The sequence below is a fragment of the Erigeron canadensis genome, chromosome 5, assembly GCF_010389155.1.
Source record: "Erigeron canadensis isolate Cc75 chromosome 5, C_canadensis_v1, whole genome shotgun sequence".
Lineage (NCBI taxonomy): Eukaryota > Viridiplantae > Streptophyta > Magnoliopsida > Asterales > Asteraceae > Erigeron > Erigeron canadensis.
In genome coordinates this window covers 36,354,576-36,370,530 of record NC_057765.1, presented here as the reverse complement: position 1 = coordinate 36,370,530, position 15,955 = coordinate 36,354,576, and the positions used below count along the sequence as shown (strand labels likewise).

At 34.0% G+C, this 15,955-nt stretch overlaps 2 protein-coding genes and 1 long non-coding RNA gene across 5 annotated transcripts; 1 reads left to right on the top strand and 2 right to left on the bottom strand.

Moving 5' to 3' along the window:
• Positions 1-260: 260 nt before the first annotated feature.
• LOC122599771 (LRR receptor-like serine/threonine-protein kinase FEI 2) lies at positions 261-7,667 on the bottom strand. Of its 3 annotated transcripts, none has more exons than XM_043772338.1 (15): positions 7,596-7,667; positions 6,399-6,542; positions 6,088-6,285; positions 5,857-5,992; positions 5,680-5,751; positions 5,524-5,595; positions 5,298-5,369; positions 4,999-5,070; positions 4,840-4,911; positions 4,486-4,574; positions 4,206-4,367; positions 3,753-4,085; positions 2,185-2,430; positions 1,697-1,830; positions 261-863 (listed from the first exon to the last, which is right to left on the bottom strand). In XM_043772338.1, the coding sequence occupies exons 3-15, from the start codon at positions 6,182-6,184 to the stop codon at positions 645-647; spliced, it is 1,776 nt and encodes a 591-aa protein (XP_043628273.1). In that variant the 5' UTR covers positions 6,185-6,285; positions 6,399-6,542; positions 7,596-7,667; the 3' UTR covers positions 261-644. The 3 variants fall into 3 exon arrangements, with proteins under 3 accessions (XP_043628273.1, XP_043628274.1, XP_043628272.1); XM_043772339.1 differs by having other exon boundaries at positions 6,394-6,542; positions 7,392-7,651; XM_043772337.1 differs by having other exon boundaries at positions 7,392-7,651.
• A 1,116-nt stretch (positions 7,668-8,783) lies between these two features.
• On the top strand, positions 8,784-12,043 carry LOC122600350. Its single transcript, XR_006324038.1, has 2 exons — positions 8,784-9,022; positions 11,564-12,043. It is a non-coding gene; the product is annotated as an uncharacterized LOC122600350 (long non-coding RNA).
• Positions 12,044-12,819: 776 nt separating this feature from the next.
• Positions 12,820-15,085, bottom strand: LOC122599671 (phytochrome-interacting ankyrin-repeat protein 1-like). The gene is made up of 3 exons (XM_043772215.1): positions 14,484-15,085; positions 13,543-13,714; positions 12,820-13,207 (listed from the first exon to the last, which is right to left on the bottom strand). Exons 1-3 carry the CDS (start codon positions 14,616-14,618, stop codon positions 12,990-12,992), a joined length of 525 nt encoding a protein of 174 aa, XP_043628150.1. The 5' UTR covers positions 14,619-15,085; the 3' UTR covers positions 12,820-12,989.
• Between the last annotated feature and the right edge of the window lie 870 nt (positions 15,086-15,955).

The window sequence follows — 15,955 nt, the reverse complement described above, 5'->3', positions numbered from 1 at the left end:
AGGGACTACCGTTGCAACTAAAACATAGCTTCAGGGACCATCGTCGCAAAAAATTCAAAAGAGGTACTGCCTTTGCAAAAACGGACAAATCACAGCATTTTTGCATTTAACTCTAAAAAAAATGAGCGGCAAAATTACCTTTTACATATATTTTGAGAGACAAATTTGCCCTCCTAACCAACTATAATCAAAAGATAACATGATACAACACTATCAAACCTGCTAGCGAAATCTAATGAAATGAATTTCACAATGTCGGCTAGTAAAAGAAGGGTTTGATACAAAAATGGCATGAACAAGATAAAGTGTGACATAAATCAGTTGAAACTAGCATCAATATACATTTGGTGATATCAAGAAGAAAAAGGTGGAACAACAAGAAAGATGTATTTTTCCCAAAAATATAATCACATGGGCAAGAAGATTGAGCATAAATACTGCAAAAGGAACATACTTGTAGACGCTGCTTCCGGATCTCGAGAGAAAGGGCAAGATTTCTTATAGTCGGTCTACTCAAAGAATATAGTAACAAAACGTAAACAAGTTTGGCAGACTGGTTAAAGCTCTTAGCCCCGTTCTTGTCGTGATTCTCAATAATATGAAAACACAAACTGATTTTGATCAAGGTGAAAGCCGAAAGGAACTTAATCGGAAGCAGAATCATAGAAGTCACTTGGACATGGAGTCATAACCTCTGATTCAAGTGTTTGTACCACACGGTGCATGGTAGGCCTATCTTCTGGGGTTGAAGATACACATTGAATTGCAATTGAAAGCAGAGCATCAAGAGTTTCTGATTCAACTCCCTCACAGTTCACATCAATGATTTCCCGTTGCCTATCTTCTGTTATTAGATAATTCAACTGAAAAAAATAAACAGGTTAGGGCATGAAAGAACCAACAGTTCTAACATAGGACCTAGAAGGCAAGAAATCAAACATCCAGCATATTTAAGACATAGAAGCAGGTATAATGTCATTGTCTCTCATAAACAAAGCACATTTGCCAAAAATTATTGATGTGAGTTCCATTCTGACATAATACATTTAAAAAGACATGCTTTTGTGAAGAAATTAATATCTTTTGCACTTTCTTGCAAGACACTTGGCTCTAAATTCCCAACTAACCAAGATGTAGTGCAGATGTTTATCAAACTTCAAAGTTAAGTTTTGTCTATTTAAATACTCTGTATTACATTCATCCCAGCAAAAAATTCACATTAGGGAGCAACAGCAGTTGGGTAAAAGGTCAAAAAAGGCTTTACTCCCACAAACACCTGACTTATTTTTTTAATATTATGAAAAACTGATGCGCTAAATAACTTATCTTTTTAGTAGCTTTGGATGTTCTTTTAGTTTTTATGGTCTACCAAAAATAACAACTGCTTTCTGATTAACAATCATTCTGTTAAGATGTATTCTTACAATTATTAAGTTATAAACAAGAAACGGGTATCATTAATTTGAACATCACAATCATTATTCTCTCTTAATTTCGTTTCTATATGATTAGTGGTAGCAAATACATGTATCTGTAAAGATTTTTTGAACTATATTGGCCGAAGAGAAATATATATTTCCAAATTGTTTGAAAATACTTTGACACAGTTGACATTATTTTTGCCGATGACCTTTAACTTTTTGTGGCAACAGGAAGAATTACTGTTTTAACTTCAAGAAGAAAAATAAAGACATACCCAGCCAACAATATTAAGACCCTTCTCAATGAAGGATGCATCGGTGGGCCTCTTCCCACTGATAACTTCAAGCACAAGTACTCCAAAACTATAAACATCTGTCTTCTCTGTTGCTCTACCACTCTGCATATACTCTGTAGCAGAAGTTACATGCACAGATTTAGAGACAAATTACACTTTCGAGCAAAAGTTTGAATCTTGTATAAATAGAGGTGTCAAATACCGTACAAAAACTATAAAATTTCCATAATAACCAAAATTTCAATAATATGATCTAGGGGGTTCAGTTTGTTTAAAAAAAACAGTGTGACAAACTTATGCCGTGTTTCCTATTTAGCTCATCGTTTTAGAATATTAACATCTGATATATTAGAGCTAATACATAATGTGAACGAAACCACTTGTAAATATACTATCAGGCTACAATCCATCCACTGTAGCAAAGACCATGTAACGTACTAAAGTTCAACAAAAAATTGTGACCCTACCTGGAGCCAGATACCCAAACGTTCCAGCAACAATGGTTGTAATGTGAGATTCCTCATCCTCTAACAATTTTGCGAGTCCAAAATCAGAAACTCGAGCTTCAAAATTTCCATCCAGCAAAATGTTACTTGATTTTATATCTCGGTGTATGATTCGTGGAGAACAATCATGATGCAAATAGGCCAACCCTTTTGCAGCTCCCATGATGATGTTAAGCCGGGAATCCCAATCAAGTAGCTCAGCTTTCTCTGCAAATGAGATCATAGATATAATTACCCCTTAAACTTATATGACTATGATATATTATATAACATGACTAACCAAAAAACTGCACAATATTTAGTAAAGAAATGATTGTGCTAGAAACAGATTATCTGAAATCTGATCCACTAACATCATTATATAGCCAATTGATAATTCAATAATTAATTTCCGATAAGTGCTACATTACTTGACATGTATTTTTTGATCACATAGGTTATTTAACCAGAGCACGTCAATGGCTACTATTAAGGTTACCCACAGATAAACCATAATTCCTATAAATAGAAAAAAAAAAAATGATGTATCTGTCCTCGTAATTCATTGCTCTATTAATAAATATAAATAAAACAGTGATTGTTATGTTGATGACATAAATGTAATCTAATAATCTAATATACATCAAGAGTGTTTTTACAGATTAAATTTACTTTTAAAACTACATTGGATGGTAGGAATGCAGGAGGCGCTTGGTTAGTATTGAGGGGCAGCAAGGCAGAGCACTGATTTTTCATTCTTCCGAACAATAGAAGAATGGCCCATTATTAAACAGATACCCATTTATATGAAAACAAGTCAATTTTGGGGCTATCCACAATAGATGATGGATCAAACGAATCAAGAATTTGAGACTATAAAACTATTACTTATTTGAATAATATAGTATGAGTAAACATTTTTTACATAAAACTTTATAATACCAGACAAAAAGGCTAAACATATTTTCTCAATAAATATTTATAATACATTAATACCAGACAAAAAGACAAAAAGGCTTCGCAGATGAGCCAACCTATTTTAACATACACTTATAACAACCAAAATTTTGACATGAACCTATTCAAATTGTTAATCAACCCACCCAATAAAATGATTTGCATCCTCTACCCATAACTGATAACTTAAAATGGATAATCCCAGCATCCCCAATCAACCAATTATCTAAAATTAGATAGCCTTAACATGAACCAAGCATCCCCCACATGTATTCTGATAAAACTGTATTGTACTTGTAGGACAAAGAGAGTAAAAGTATAAGTATGCAGGATTCATAGATATATTAGAACGGGCTACTTCCAAAAAGAAACGTTGATCCATCGGCTAGTCAACAATGAGAAGCCTTGCATTCTTAATACTCCATAATGTTCAATTTATGATAGTTCAAAGCATGAACAACCCTATGTACTTGTGTGATGAGCATCAAGTGTGTTAACTTCGTGTACTTTCCTACACCATCACAGTCATGCAATACCTGTCATTCACATAATGCATTGGTACATGACTAATGATTTTGGATGGGTTATATTACCGTGAAGAGCTTCATCTAGACTGCCACCTGATAAGTAATCATAAATTAACAGCTTCGATGTTGGAGAATTGCAATATCCTCTTAAATTCACTAGATATCTGTGCTTAATACTTCCAAGGATTTCAAGCTCTCTCTCAAAGAAACGATCAAATCCTTCGTTTAACTTGACTATTCTTTTCAAAGCGAATACATTTCCATCATCCATAGCCAGTTTGTATACTGTTCCAAAGCCTCCGGCACCAATTACATGCTCCTCATTCAAAGTTTCCAACTTCTTAATTATATCTTTTGAAGAGTATGGCAAGTCTCCATGAAACATCACAATTGATGCACCTGAACCAATAAGAATCATAATACAAAGCATCATTTTGGTGACATAAGTTGTATTAACATTCTCATCTTTCATAAGAATATTCATAAGACACCCATAAAACTATTATTAATAAATCTCACCACCACTGACATCCACTGCAAGACCTTTGACTTCATTTTTACCAAGTTTCTTGTAGAGAAAACAACCCCAGAAACACATAAGTGCAACCAAGAGCAAGGCACCCACAGTAGCAGAAGCACTGATAAGTAGCCGTCCAGAGTTCTTCTTCACACTCTGGCTTCCTGTTATAAAAGACAGCAAAAACGGGCACAGAGTATGATTACAAATTATTGTGTAAGTTAACGATTTATTACAGGAGAGCAACTAGAACACAATATCATGCAAGTAACTATAGCAGACCTGTAGGCTGTGAGCCTGCTGAACCTCCAGTGTTATTTTTGCACAACTGATTTATATTCTCACCGCACAAGCCACGGTTTCCAAGAAAACTGCAAGCAGTCGAGTAAAATTTACATTCTAGTTCCATTATTCCTATTGAAGTTGCTTTACACAATTTTTTGAGAAGTTGTATAACGTTCAAAGTTCAATGTTGTTAAACCATTCAGTGGAAGTGAAAGCTATATATTAGACATCAATAACTAGTTGAGGAATGTATTATAAGATTTTCATCACTGAAGGTACATTAGGCATTCGTTGTTTAGTGATTTAAGATCCCAATACACAATTCTGTAAGAAAAGATTTGAAGAGCTCACGAGTTGGTTCCAAATTGACCAAGAGCACCATCTGATGGGACTGGCCCGGCCAGAAAATTGTTGGAGACATTGCTTCATAATTACAAGGAACATTAGTGAATACAAGGCTCAACAATAAAATGAAATAAACCAAATGGGAATTAAGTTCATAATCCTTACAAAATTGAAAGGTTTCTCAATTTTCCAAGTGATGTGGGTATACTTCCACTAAGAGAGTTGCTAGAGAAATCCCTGCAACATACGGCAATAAACATCAGATAGTTCTAGTCTTCTATATACATTTTATCTCTTAACTTTGTGTAGTAGAATTTAAGGTGGTGTAGCTAGCAACTTTCTTGAACAAAAACTCATTCAAAAGTTGCTAACAGCTAAAATCGCAAATGCTATCGTTGTGACTGGAAACTTATATGGGTGTAATAGATGATCATCCTACTTACAGAAGATACATAACAACTTACAATGTTTGAAGCTTTGAAAGATTTCCTATTTCGGTAGGAATAAAGCCACTTAAATAATTATTCTGCAAAAATCTGTTCAGAAAATTACAAATAAATAAAAGCAATCATCAGTATCTCAAAAAACTCAACTCATGGATATATATAAGCAGGACATCAGAAAAAGAAGTTAACAGCTTAAATGTTGGTGACATTAAAAAACTAAAGCAAATAGAGCTACTGTACTTACAATCCTTGCAGCTCTGTACAGTTTCCTAACTCAGGAGGAATTGCCCCATAAAAGTTGTTGTAATGAAGATCTCTACATCACATGATCCATAGCATAAATAAACTTGCATAGAGTATTTGTAGTAAGCATGTACAAACATTGAAAGAAACCACATACAAAAATCTTAAACGATCTAGCTTTCCAATATCTGCCGATATGGGTCCGCTCAGTTTGTGATTTGAAAGATTCCTGAAAAGTGATATGAAAAAACACATGAGTTACAATACCTGCATGTATACACAATTGGAGATACTTCATGAAATGTTTTTAATGTGCAAGTTTTTTGGATCTTACAGATATACAACTCTTTTGGTCTTCAAATCACAGGTTACCCCTTTCCATCCACAGGGATCGGGATCCTCTGGCCTCCACTGACGAAGCAGGCCATCCGAAGTAACAATGTTTGTTCGAAAATTAACAAGAGCTTCACCTGAATAATTACAAATAAAATAGCATTATAGTATACTTCATACATAGGATATCGCCGATATCCACAAGCAGCCAAACATGAATAAATTGGCATACCATCAGTAGTGAGTCCTTGGAATTTGTTCACCAGACAAGAGAGAAATAGGAAGTACAATAACAATGGCCCTTGAAAAACTCTGAGGTAAATGCCCATTGTTGTGCTGGTCAAGCATCCTACAACTCATCTGAGGCACTGGGCACTAGAAAACCACCCCATCACCATATAATCATTTGAATCATCATACTGTCTGATGGCTGTCATATTGACAGGTTTCGTTAGATAAAATAATGCAAGTTTAACGATTGCAATAGAAACAAAATAATTGGAAAATATGTGTATATCAAAATTCATTAGAGTAAGACCTTACATGCAAGTAAATTTCAGGCGGATGAAGCATACAGAATAAAATTTGACAGCTTTCCTGAGGATGCCAAATGAACAAATGCAGATGATACTAAAACTACACCTAGAGATGCAGTAGCTTTGGGCAATGGTTATTGGAGCTATGCACCTGCAAAACATACACCAAACAAATGATAAAACTATAGAAAGTAAGGGGTTTGGGATAAAATATATTATCATGCAACAGTATTATTACCCTCTTAAAAACCTTAATATTGCTCGTATACATGGTCTTGATATAACAAAACTTTCCAAGAAAATCTAGAATGTCACTAAGCAGAGCATTATTCAAAGTAATGCCACTTTTCATTTCTTGTTCAAAAAAAAACTTCAAACCATGCAGATACCTAAAACTCGTTACATGGATCAGGAATCATCATGAGAATCTCATAACATAATGTAAATGGATCAAAGATGATAACTTTATTTCTAAGATATCTGAAATTTCCGTAAGTAACGTATATGAAGCAATGAAGCTTCATTTCATGCTCAACAATCCCTTCATTCTATAACATCAACAAGCAGATTACTTTCTAATTTAAATTTACGAAATCACAAATTTCCTCCAAATATTAATAGATGCAACAAATAACACAATCTCCACATCAACAACAACAATCAACTCCTACCTAAATCAACCAAACGGCAAAACACGATATCGATAACGTCTACAGATGCTCAGTCAACTTAACCAGCTTATTTGTCAACTCTTACTAATAATTAGGCATCATAAACATAATCATAATCTTACATCCAATACACAATTCCTAATTACATATATATATATATATATAGACATGCAATTAATCAAGTGTTCACTACAGGTGGAGTGGAGCTAGAATCTGGCTTCAATTAAGACTAAATTACATCAAATTAAGTTGAAATTAGATCGAAGAAAAAGGTAATCATTAAGATAATAATGAATAATAATTAACAGAATGACGAAGTGATGATATACCTTAGGGTTTTGGATCTGCGATTAATTGAGCTATGTAGTTACTAGTATGAATTTGATGATACAGATATATATATATATAGATATAGATATAGATATATATGTATGTATAGATGAATGTATAAAAAAAAAGTAGTGTGTTGTAATTGAGGGAGGGAGGAAGGAAAGAAAGTGTGTGTGTGAAAGAGAGAGAGAGAGTGGCCGTACTTGTGAGATTTTAGTGACCTGTGACCGACGCTTCAGTGTGTGTGTGTGTGTGATATGCTTTGCTACTCTGGACTTTGGCTTCCAGCTTGTACTTACAAATGGTATGTAACATTTTCTTTGTGGACTCAATCGAGTATTTTATGTATGTAACAATGTAATACACTAACATTTCACATTCATAATTCACATTGACACTCACAATAAAAGAATATATAACAAAACCAATGATTTTTCAATTTCTAGATTGTTATATATATTTTTTTAAAGCTAGACATAAGTTTTTTTTTTTAATGGGATGTAAAGAAAGAGAAAAAATCCGCGAACGAGAAAAAATGATACATGTACTATATATAATCAACAGATATGTGGTGACCATAAAAGTGTTCTGAATTGATCATCATGGTCCTCGAGGTTACCTTAACAATGATCCTCACAGTCAATGAGTTGGTTTTCGTATATTTATTTCAAGAATGTATGAGTGAGTATATCATTCTCTAGTTTGTCACCTAACCTCCTAGAGTTCTTAACATGGATTTTGAGAGATTCTTTATCGATTTAAAAAAAAAATAAAAATGATGTATCTAGTTTGAAAAAGTTAGTTTAAATGCAACTATCAAGTTAAACTTCCTTTCATTTTAAAATATTATGTTGCATTTTTCTTAGAACTTAGCAAATTATGTTGAATTTGTGTTTGGGTTATCATTCTGAGAACATCCCTGATTCATTTTGTTGTGTTGGAGTTAAATCAATTAACTATCGATACATTACATATGAATTGCATCGTTATGATAACACTTATCTCTCATAGCAAGAATAACATTGTAGTATTAATCGTTTTAATAGATTAGTGTCATAATATTAGGCTGAGATAAAATTATAAGATATTTATATTGACAAAGGTACAAATTTGCTAAACATAATCCTAATAACTATATTTAACACTTTATAACATGTATACATATATTGTACTTTTATGAAAAAATCATATTTTCAAAAATCATATACAATATATTGTACATATATTGTATACATATAGTTGTATGCTTATCTTAATAACATGATAAACACAACAATAACGATGACTTAGAAACATCCAAAAATTTATGCATAGTTTGATTAGTATCCAAAAATCTAATAGGAAGGGAGAAAAAAAGAATGAAACTTTTTCTTTTTTTTTTTTACAAAAAATCTTCTATCATTTATTTTCTTATAATAAAAACCCTAAAACAAAAGATAAAACACACACACAAGAGTTGGGACTATTGGTGCAATTTCTGAAGAGAGAGACAAAGAAACAACGAAAGATGACAAGGGGAAAACAAAAGATCGAAGCACAAAGGAAAAATGCAGAAAAAAATCAGAAAAATAAAGGATCTCAATTTGAAGCTCGTGCTGTTGCTCTCAAAATTGTTTGCCCAATTTGTAAAGTAAAGCTTCCTTCTTTTTCTTTTCATTGTTGCTATCTTATATGGATTTAATTGCTTTTTATACATATTTATAATCTTGCCTTTAGCTAAATAATTTAAACAGATTATATTTTTAAGATACCCATATGGATATAAGTGATTACTTGCTTCGTTAAGTTATGTCTTGATTTAAAATTCATGTTTGTTGGATTTTTTTGATCTTGATTTCATTTGGAACAGTGAAAGTGATAAAGATATGATTTTTATATAATAAAGCAGTAAGATTTGGTACTGTGGATCAAAATTGGAAGGAATTGGAAGATACCCCCCTATAGATATGAAATAATTTTAGTCAAATCAGATATTTTCACGTATAGTGAAAAACCCTTAACCAGTTAACCCTGTGCCTTTTGACTTGTATCAATTAAGTTCTCAACATTCAATTCTTCATCAGCTTGATTGATTTTCTGCAAACAATTTTCAATTCCATGACACACTTCATATATGCATGATAATCAAGTTCTTAAAAGATTTAATTGTCAAAACACACACCTCTTTAAAACACAAAATAGTCTGATTAGCAACTTTCTTATGCAACGGGGTGCATTCTATCATGCAATGATTACTCTTCTTATCTGCTAAACCCATTACAATCTCAAGAAATAATACCGTCTTTTAATGTATGCTTCTTTTCATTCAAATGTATGTTTCTTTTACTTTGTAATTCAGATTTATCACGAGTGGAAATTACAACTACAAAGTTTTATCCATATAGTGAATAAGTGATGAAGTTAACTCATGATGTGATATACATATACCCTTACCGTAAGTTTAACGGCCTCTGCTTTTTTGCCTTGCTTGCGTAGTTTCATGACTTGGATAGCCAAATCATATGAAGTCATTTTATTCCTATGGCCAGCTTGAACATCATCGTCATCATGTTCTCTTCTCGACTTTCTTGGTTTCTTCAAGTTGCTTTCCTCTTTTCTCACCTCTTTCCTTTTCATCCTTATATTGTCTTCACCATCACCATTTGTACTTTCACTTGCATTCCGCTGGGGGGTGGGGGGGGGGGTGGGGTGGGGTGGGTTAATAATAAATATCACGTCAAGTACTAGTAGTAAGATATAATCCTCCAAACAAAGCCCGAATGCTTAACCAAAAGAAATTGGTTCAAAGCTGATCTTTATTCCATTGACAAAGGTATAGAATCCATGGATAAGTAGTGCATTGCAATTTGTGCATGACAGGATGTAACCTAGTTAAATCAAATAGATGGTGTGCCTTTACCACCTTTTGCATATTCAACCACAACACGGGTTTCCTGGATAATGTCGTCCTTTAAGTCAGCTATTGCCCTCTCGGCATCATTGGGGTCATGAATTCCTATGATCATATATGAAAGAAAGCAAAGGTAAATATGATAACAATCACAATCATATTTACCTTTGCTTTCTTTCATATATGATCATAGGAATTCATGACCCCAATGATGACGAGAGGGCAATAGCTCACTTGAAGGACGACATTATCCAGGAAACCCGTGATGTGGTGGAATATGCAAAAGGTGGTAAAGGCACACCATCTATTTGATTTAACTCGGTTACATCTCGTTATGCACAAATCGCAATGCACTACTTGTCCATGGATTCTTTACCTTTGTCAACGAAATGAGTAGAAAGATGAGCTTTGATCCAAATTCTTTTGGTTAACCATTCGGGATCTGTTCTGAGGATTATATCTTGGTACTAGTACTTGACGTGATATTCATTATTACCCCCCCCCCCCCCCCCGGGCGAAAGTACAGATGGGGAAGATGATAGAAGGTTGAAAAGGAAAAAAGGTGAGAAAAGCCGCTCGAAGAAACCATGAAAGTCGAGAAGAGAACATGATGACGATGATGTTAAGGATGGCCATAGAAATAAAATGACTTCGTATGATTTGGCTATCCAAGTCATAGAACTACGCAAGCAAGGCAAAAATGCAGTAGTGATTAAACTTGCGGTAAGGATATATGTATATTACATCATTAGTGAACTTCATCACTTATTCACAATATGGATGAAACTTTGTTGTAAGTTCCACTCGTGATGAATCTGAATTACAAATTAAAAGAAGCATACATTAAAAGACGGTATTATTTCTCGAGAGTGTAACGGGTTTAGCAGCTAAGAAGAGTAGGCATTGCATGATCGAATGCATCCCGTTGCATAAGACAGTTGCTAATCAGGGTATTTTGCGTTTTAAAGAGGTGTGTGTTTTATATGGACAATTAAATCTTCTTAGAACTTGATTATCATGCATATATGAAGTGTGTCATGGAATTGAAAAATTGTTTGCAGAAAATCAAGGAAATAAATCAAGCTGATGAAGAACTTAATTGATACAAGTCATAACTGGTTAAGGGTTTTTCACTACGTGAAAAGATCTCGTACTTCCATGTGAAATCAGGCTTGGGTGAAAAGATACCCAACGAATGTATTGGCTTGTGTATCTTTTATCTGTAACATTGTATTTACTGCTTTTTAAGTTGTTGGCAACTTGATGCTTTGGGGTTTTCAGGTGCAGTTAGCAAATCAAAACCAGCTTAATGATCATTACGGCTCGAAGCATCCAAAGGAGAAGCCTCCAAGCAACTCTGAATGACCCATTTCTGGCTCTGCAGAACATATCGTTATGATTGGGTCTCTTTCTGGGCTATACTTAATGGTTTGTGCGTATAGGAACCTAGCAGGTGTCTTGTCTACAAGAAAGAGCAATTCAAACGAGTGTCAAAAGTGTGAAACTAATGCAAAAGGTTTGTCTTGTCAGTTTTTGTTGTTTCCAATGCTCTTTTGCCTTCAGAATTGGCTTTTGTAATATGTCATATACTCATATCTTCTGTTTCGTTGCTTTTACATTGATGCATCAACAAAATATAAAGTTATAGCCTTATATAGAGCCATGAAGTGTGAACAATATTGCCTGCTACTGTCGTGAACACTGGTTGTAAGATGAAATTCATTTTGCAAAATGAGTGTAATAGTGTAATACTTTGTTTAACGTTTTCTCTAACCAAGCAGTGCACTTGCAACTAGTTGGAGTGGGGCACTAATTTAACATTATCTAATTCTGTTGCTTCTTTGAAACAAATAGAGATCGAGAGGTAACAATAAGTTAGAAGCAAATTTGAACTCCGGACTTCAACTAAAGAAGGTTTTGCCTTTTCCTGGACCATAATTTGTGTTTCCATAAATAAAAATAAGATAATCAAAGTAGGGTTGATATTAGTCAAAGGGTACTCTAGGGTGCCAATAATGTCTTCACATTAATCAATTTAATGACATATTACTCTACTAATCACGGCAACTTTGGCTACTTTATACACCGGCTCTAAGAAAGCGAATAAACAGGAAAACTACGCCATGTTACATGTTGGCAAAAATCACAACATTTTGTACATATAAATGTCAATCATATATGTCAGTATGTTACCAGTTTAGTAGGTAAAAGTTCGACAGTGATCAAAAATTTGTTTACGCATCATAGTAACGTCATCAGTTGGTTATAGTTATAAATGAAAATCACATAAAAAAAAGGGGGACAGGCCAACCTGACCCCAACCATTGTGACAACTTTTATATCCCTACCAAGTTGGTCCCATTTTACCCAAGTTACCAAGAAGCTTGTTTAACCACATATAAGAAACTTGATGATGCACCTCTAATTGCACAATTTATCTTTGATCATATTTTACAAATAAACATCTCCAATATACACAAATAGATAATAGAAAACTGCAAAAGCAAGTTATGGTTACAACTTCCAACACAACAATATCAACAGAGTATATGATCATTTATTAAAACCAACCTTACAATACCAATTTGTGTAGCACAATAGCACTCAAGTTCAAGAGAAACAACCATAAGTCAAATCACCATCATAAACAATGAGTCATGTTCAACAAACACACCAGCAAACAACATAAACAAACAGAAATGCAATTTTAGCTGTCAGAGCTGTAGGACCCCTCGCCTGATGATGAGCCACTCTCTTGTTGAACACGCTTCATCTCGTCATAAGCCCATTCAAGACCATGGCAGTAATGGACTGGTGGATTGAACCTGGTGTCTTCGATGTTATCTGGCAAGAATGCCCCATTTTCAACTAGAAATCTGATTGCCCTCCTGTTTCTCTCCTTTGCAGCGGTGTGGAGTGGAGTCCCTACAATCAAAAACAAGATAATTTAACATCAACAAAATAGCAACACAGCAACATCCAAATATACATGCATTTTTGGATCAAATGATTTAAGGATTGAAATAAATTATAGGTGCATGCCAAAACAACGAGCCATTAGAAATTTGCTGCTAAGCAAATCGTGTCAGAATTAACATAAGTATATTCATAAGATCAAAAGAATAATTACTTATCTGCTTTACAGAGAACATCATTTTTGGCCCACTTAAGTAGTTTTAATATAGGAGGTTACTCAACCACATAGGTACATTTAAAAAGTATTAAACAAGTGAAAACATGACAGAAAATGATCTACTTACAGCCACAAGCTCCTTTGGTTCGAGCATCGATATTAGCACCATGCTCAAGAAGTTTATCCATAACCTTTACATGACCACCCTTAGCGGCAAGATGAAGTGGGGTGACCCCATGTGATTTAGGGCCTAATGCAGCCACGTTTGCATCCATTCCTTCCTTAAGAAGCCTTTTCACCTGTCAAAAGAAGGCCCATTAAAACTTACAGACCTTCATGAACATCAAGCTTCGAACTTATTAGTTTCACTATTGAATACCATTTTCTTCCATCTAAGTTTTTTATATATATATGAAACGTGACTCAATCTAATTTTTATTTGCACTAGCAAAATTCTTATTGCACTCACAAGCACCAATTACTAAGGTAGCAACTATTACTCAATTAGGGGAAAAAAGTTATTAGTTACATAAAGGCATAAAGCAATCAACTACACCAAATCACTTATTATCATAACCCTCCCCCCTTTTAGCATTTTTGTATGTTCACGAACCCATACAATAGTATCTCAACAGTGCATACTATCCAAGTTACATGATCAGTGATTAAAACCATAGATACGTAGCCATAAAGGTAGCTGAAACATTTATCACATATAATCCTTTTTGTTACCATAAAAATCGAGATAATTCTTAGTAATACTGTGGGGGTGTTTGCAAAGCTAATTTTTATAGCTGATCATAGCTTAAGCTTACATGAGTAAAGCTAAAGTAACAACTCAGATTTAGTTAAAAAAAACAAGCTCATAAGCTTAAGCTCCAAACTTAGAGGTAAGTAAGCTAACCAAACAGCCTAATATACTAATGCTAGCGAATAAAGGCCAAACTATCAAAACTTACCGTAATTCAATATAATTCTAAAACTAAGCATACAATAACCATCTAGTAAACAAACAATTCAGCATAAGCATCAAAACTAACTTTACGAATACATTACCCCGAAACTCACCACTTTAAGATCGCCTTTTCGGGCACCAACATGAAGCATAGTCCACCCTCTATCATCTCTATCATTCAAATCACTCATGGACCGCCTAATTCGCTTTCGTTCCCCATTCGAACCAACCGACAAATCTTGACTCATCCTTCTTCCTTCCTTAAGCAACCCAAATTCACTTTTTCACTTCCCAAACACACCCCCAAATCAAACCCCACTACAAAAAAGCTTACTTTCTTTGTATATAACTTCCTTACAAAACAATAAAAATCCTAATTATACTTAAATTGCAGAAAAGATCCTAACTTTAACGGCAAGAATGATTACCCATGTTGTAAGGAGCAAACGGATTCAATCCTGGTCCAAGAACACGAAGATTTTGAAGGAAAGAAAAATCAAACATGTTATAAAATCAAGAAAGATTGAAACTTTATTTATTTATATATGAAACCCAGAAAAATTAGAGGGAAAAGAGTTTGATTTGGTGTGTAATTGGGGGTTTCATATGGGGATATGGAAAGGGTTGAAATTGAATGAATTTTAGGAAAGACACGAACCCTAGGTTATATGGAAAGATTTTGCTTTGTGATTTTGGAATGGGGGAATTGGGTGGGGATGGAATTTTGTTGGATTTGGAGACTTGTGTTTGTCGATTTTAATTTTGGAAGATATGTATATTAGGCACTTTAATTTGGATACTTGTCTTTTTTGACCCTTTAAAATAGGAAAGTTATTTTTATGGCTTTTTGTTCCCAAATTTTATGTATGCAACTTTTGTTACCTAATTAGACGAATACAAGTTTGTGTAATGTTGCTTGTGATTTTACCAATGTAATAATCTTATTTTGTTGCAAAATTTGTAAGTATGTAATGTAGGTACAATTGACATTGCTCGGTTTTTAACTTTGTGCACCACAAAGTTTAATTCATGTACCATAATTTATTTTTTTAAATAATTGTTTTATAATATGATGCATTGTACATATAAAAATCATCATGTTCGTATGTGGTAATCATTGCTAGTTGAACAAACGTAGCCTGATTGATATGATTTTGATTAATTAGGTATTAATGGAACTTAAAATTGTCATTATAAACACATTTTTTTTAATAAAAAAACATAAAACAAAAACGCTAAGGAGATTTGATACATGAAGTATTTACATAATATTATTACTATTTCGTATTTCTAATGTACTTGATACATGTGGAATTAAAGGTGAGTATATGACCCGAAAACTCGAGACTTGATTCAGGCTACGCGAACCAGACACGAATGACCCTCCCAATAGGGTAACAGGTTGGGTCACGGGTTTGATTTTGTGTGCACTGTCGTGTTTAGATTGATTCGAGGGTCAGGTTTCGACACATAATGAACAAATGTCCCTTAAACCCAAGAACCAAACAAACTCGCCTGAACCTCAACGTGAACTGAACCCACCTGCCTGATGGGGTAACAAGGTGGGTCACGGGTTCGATTTTGT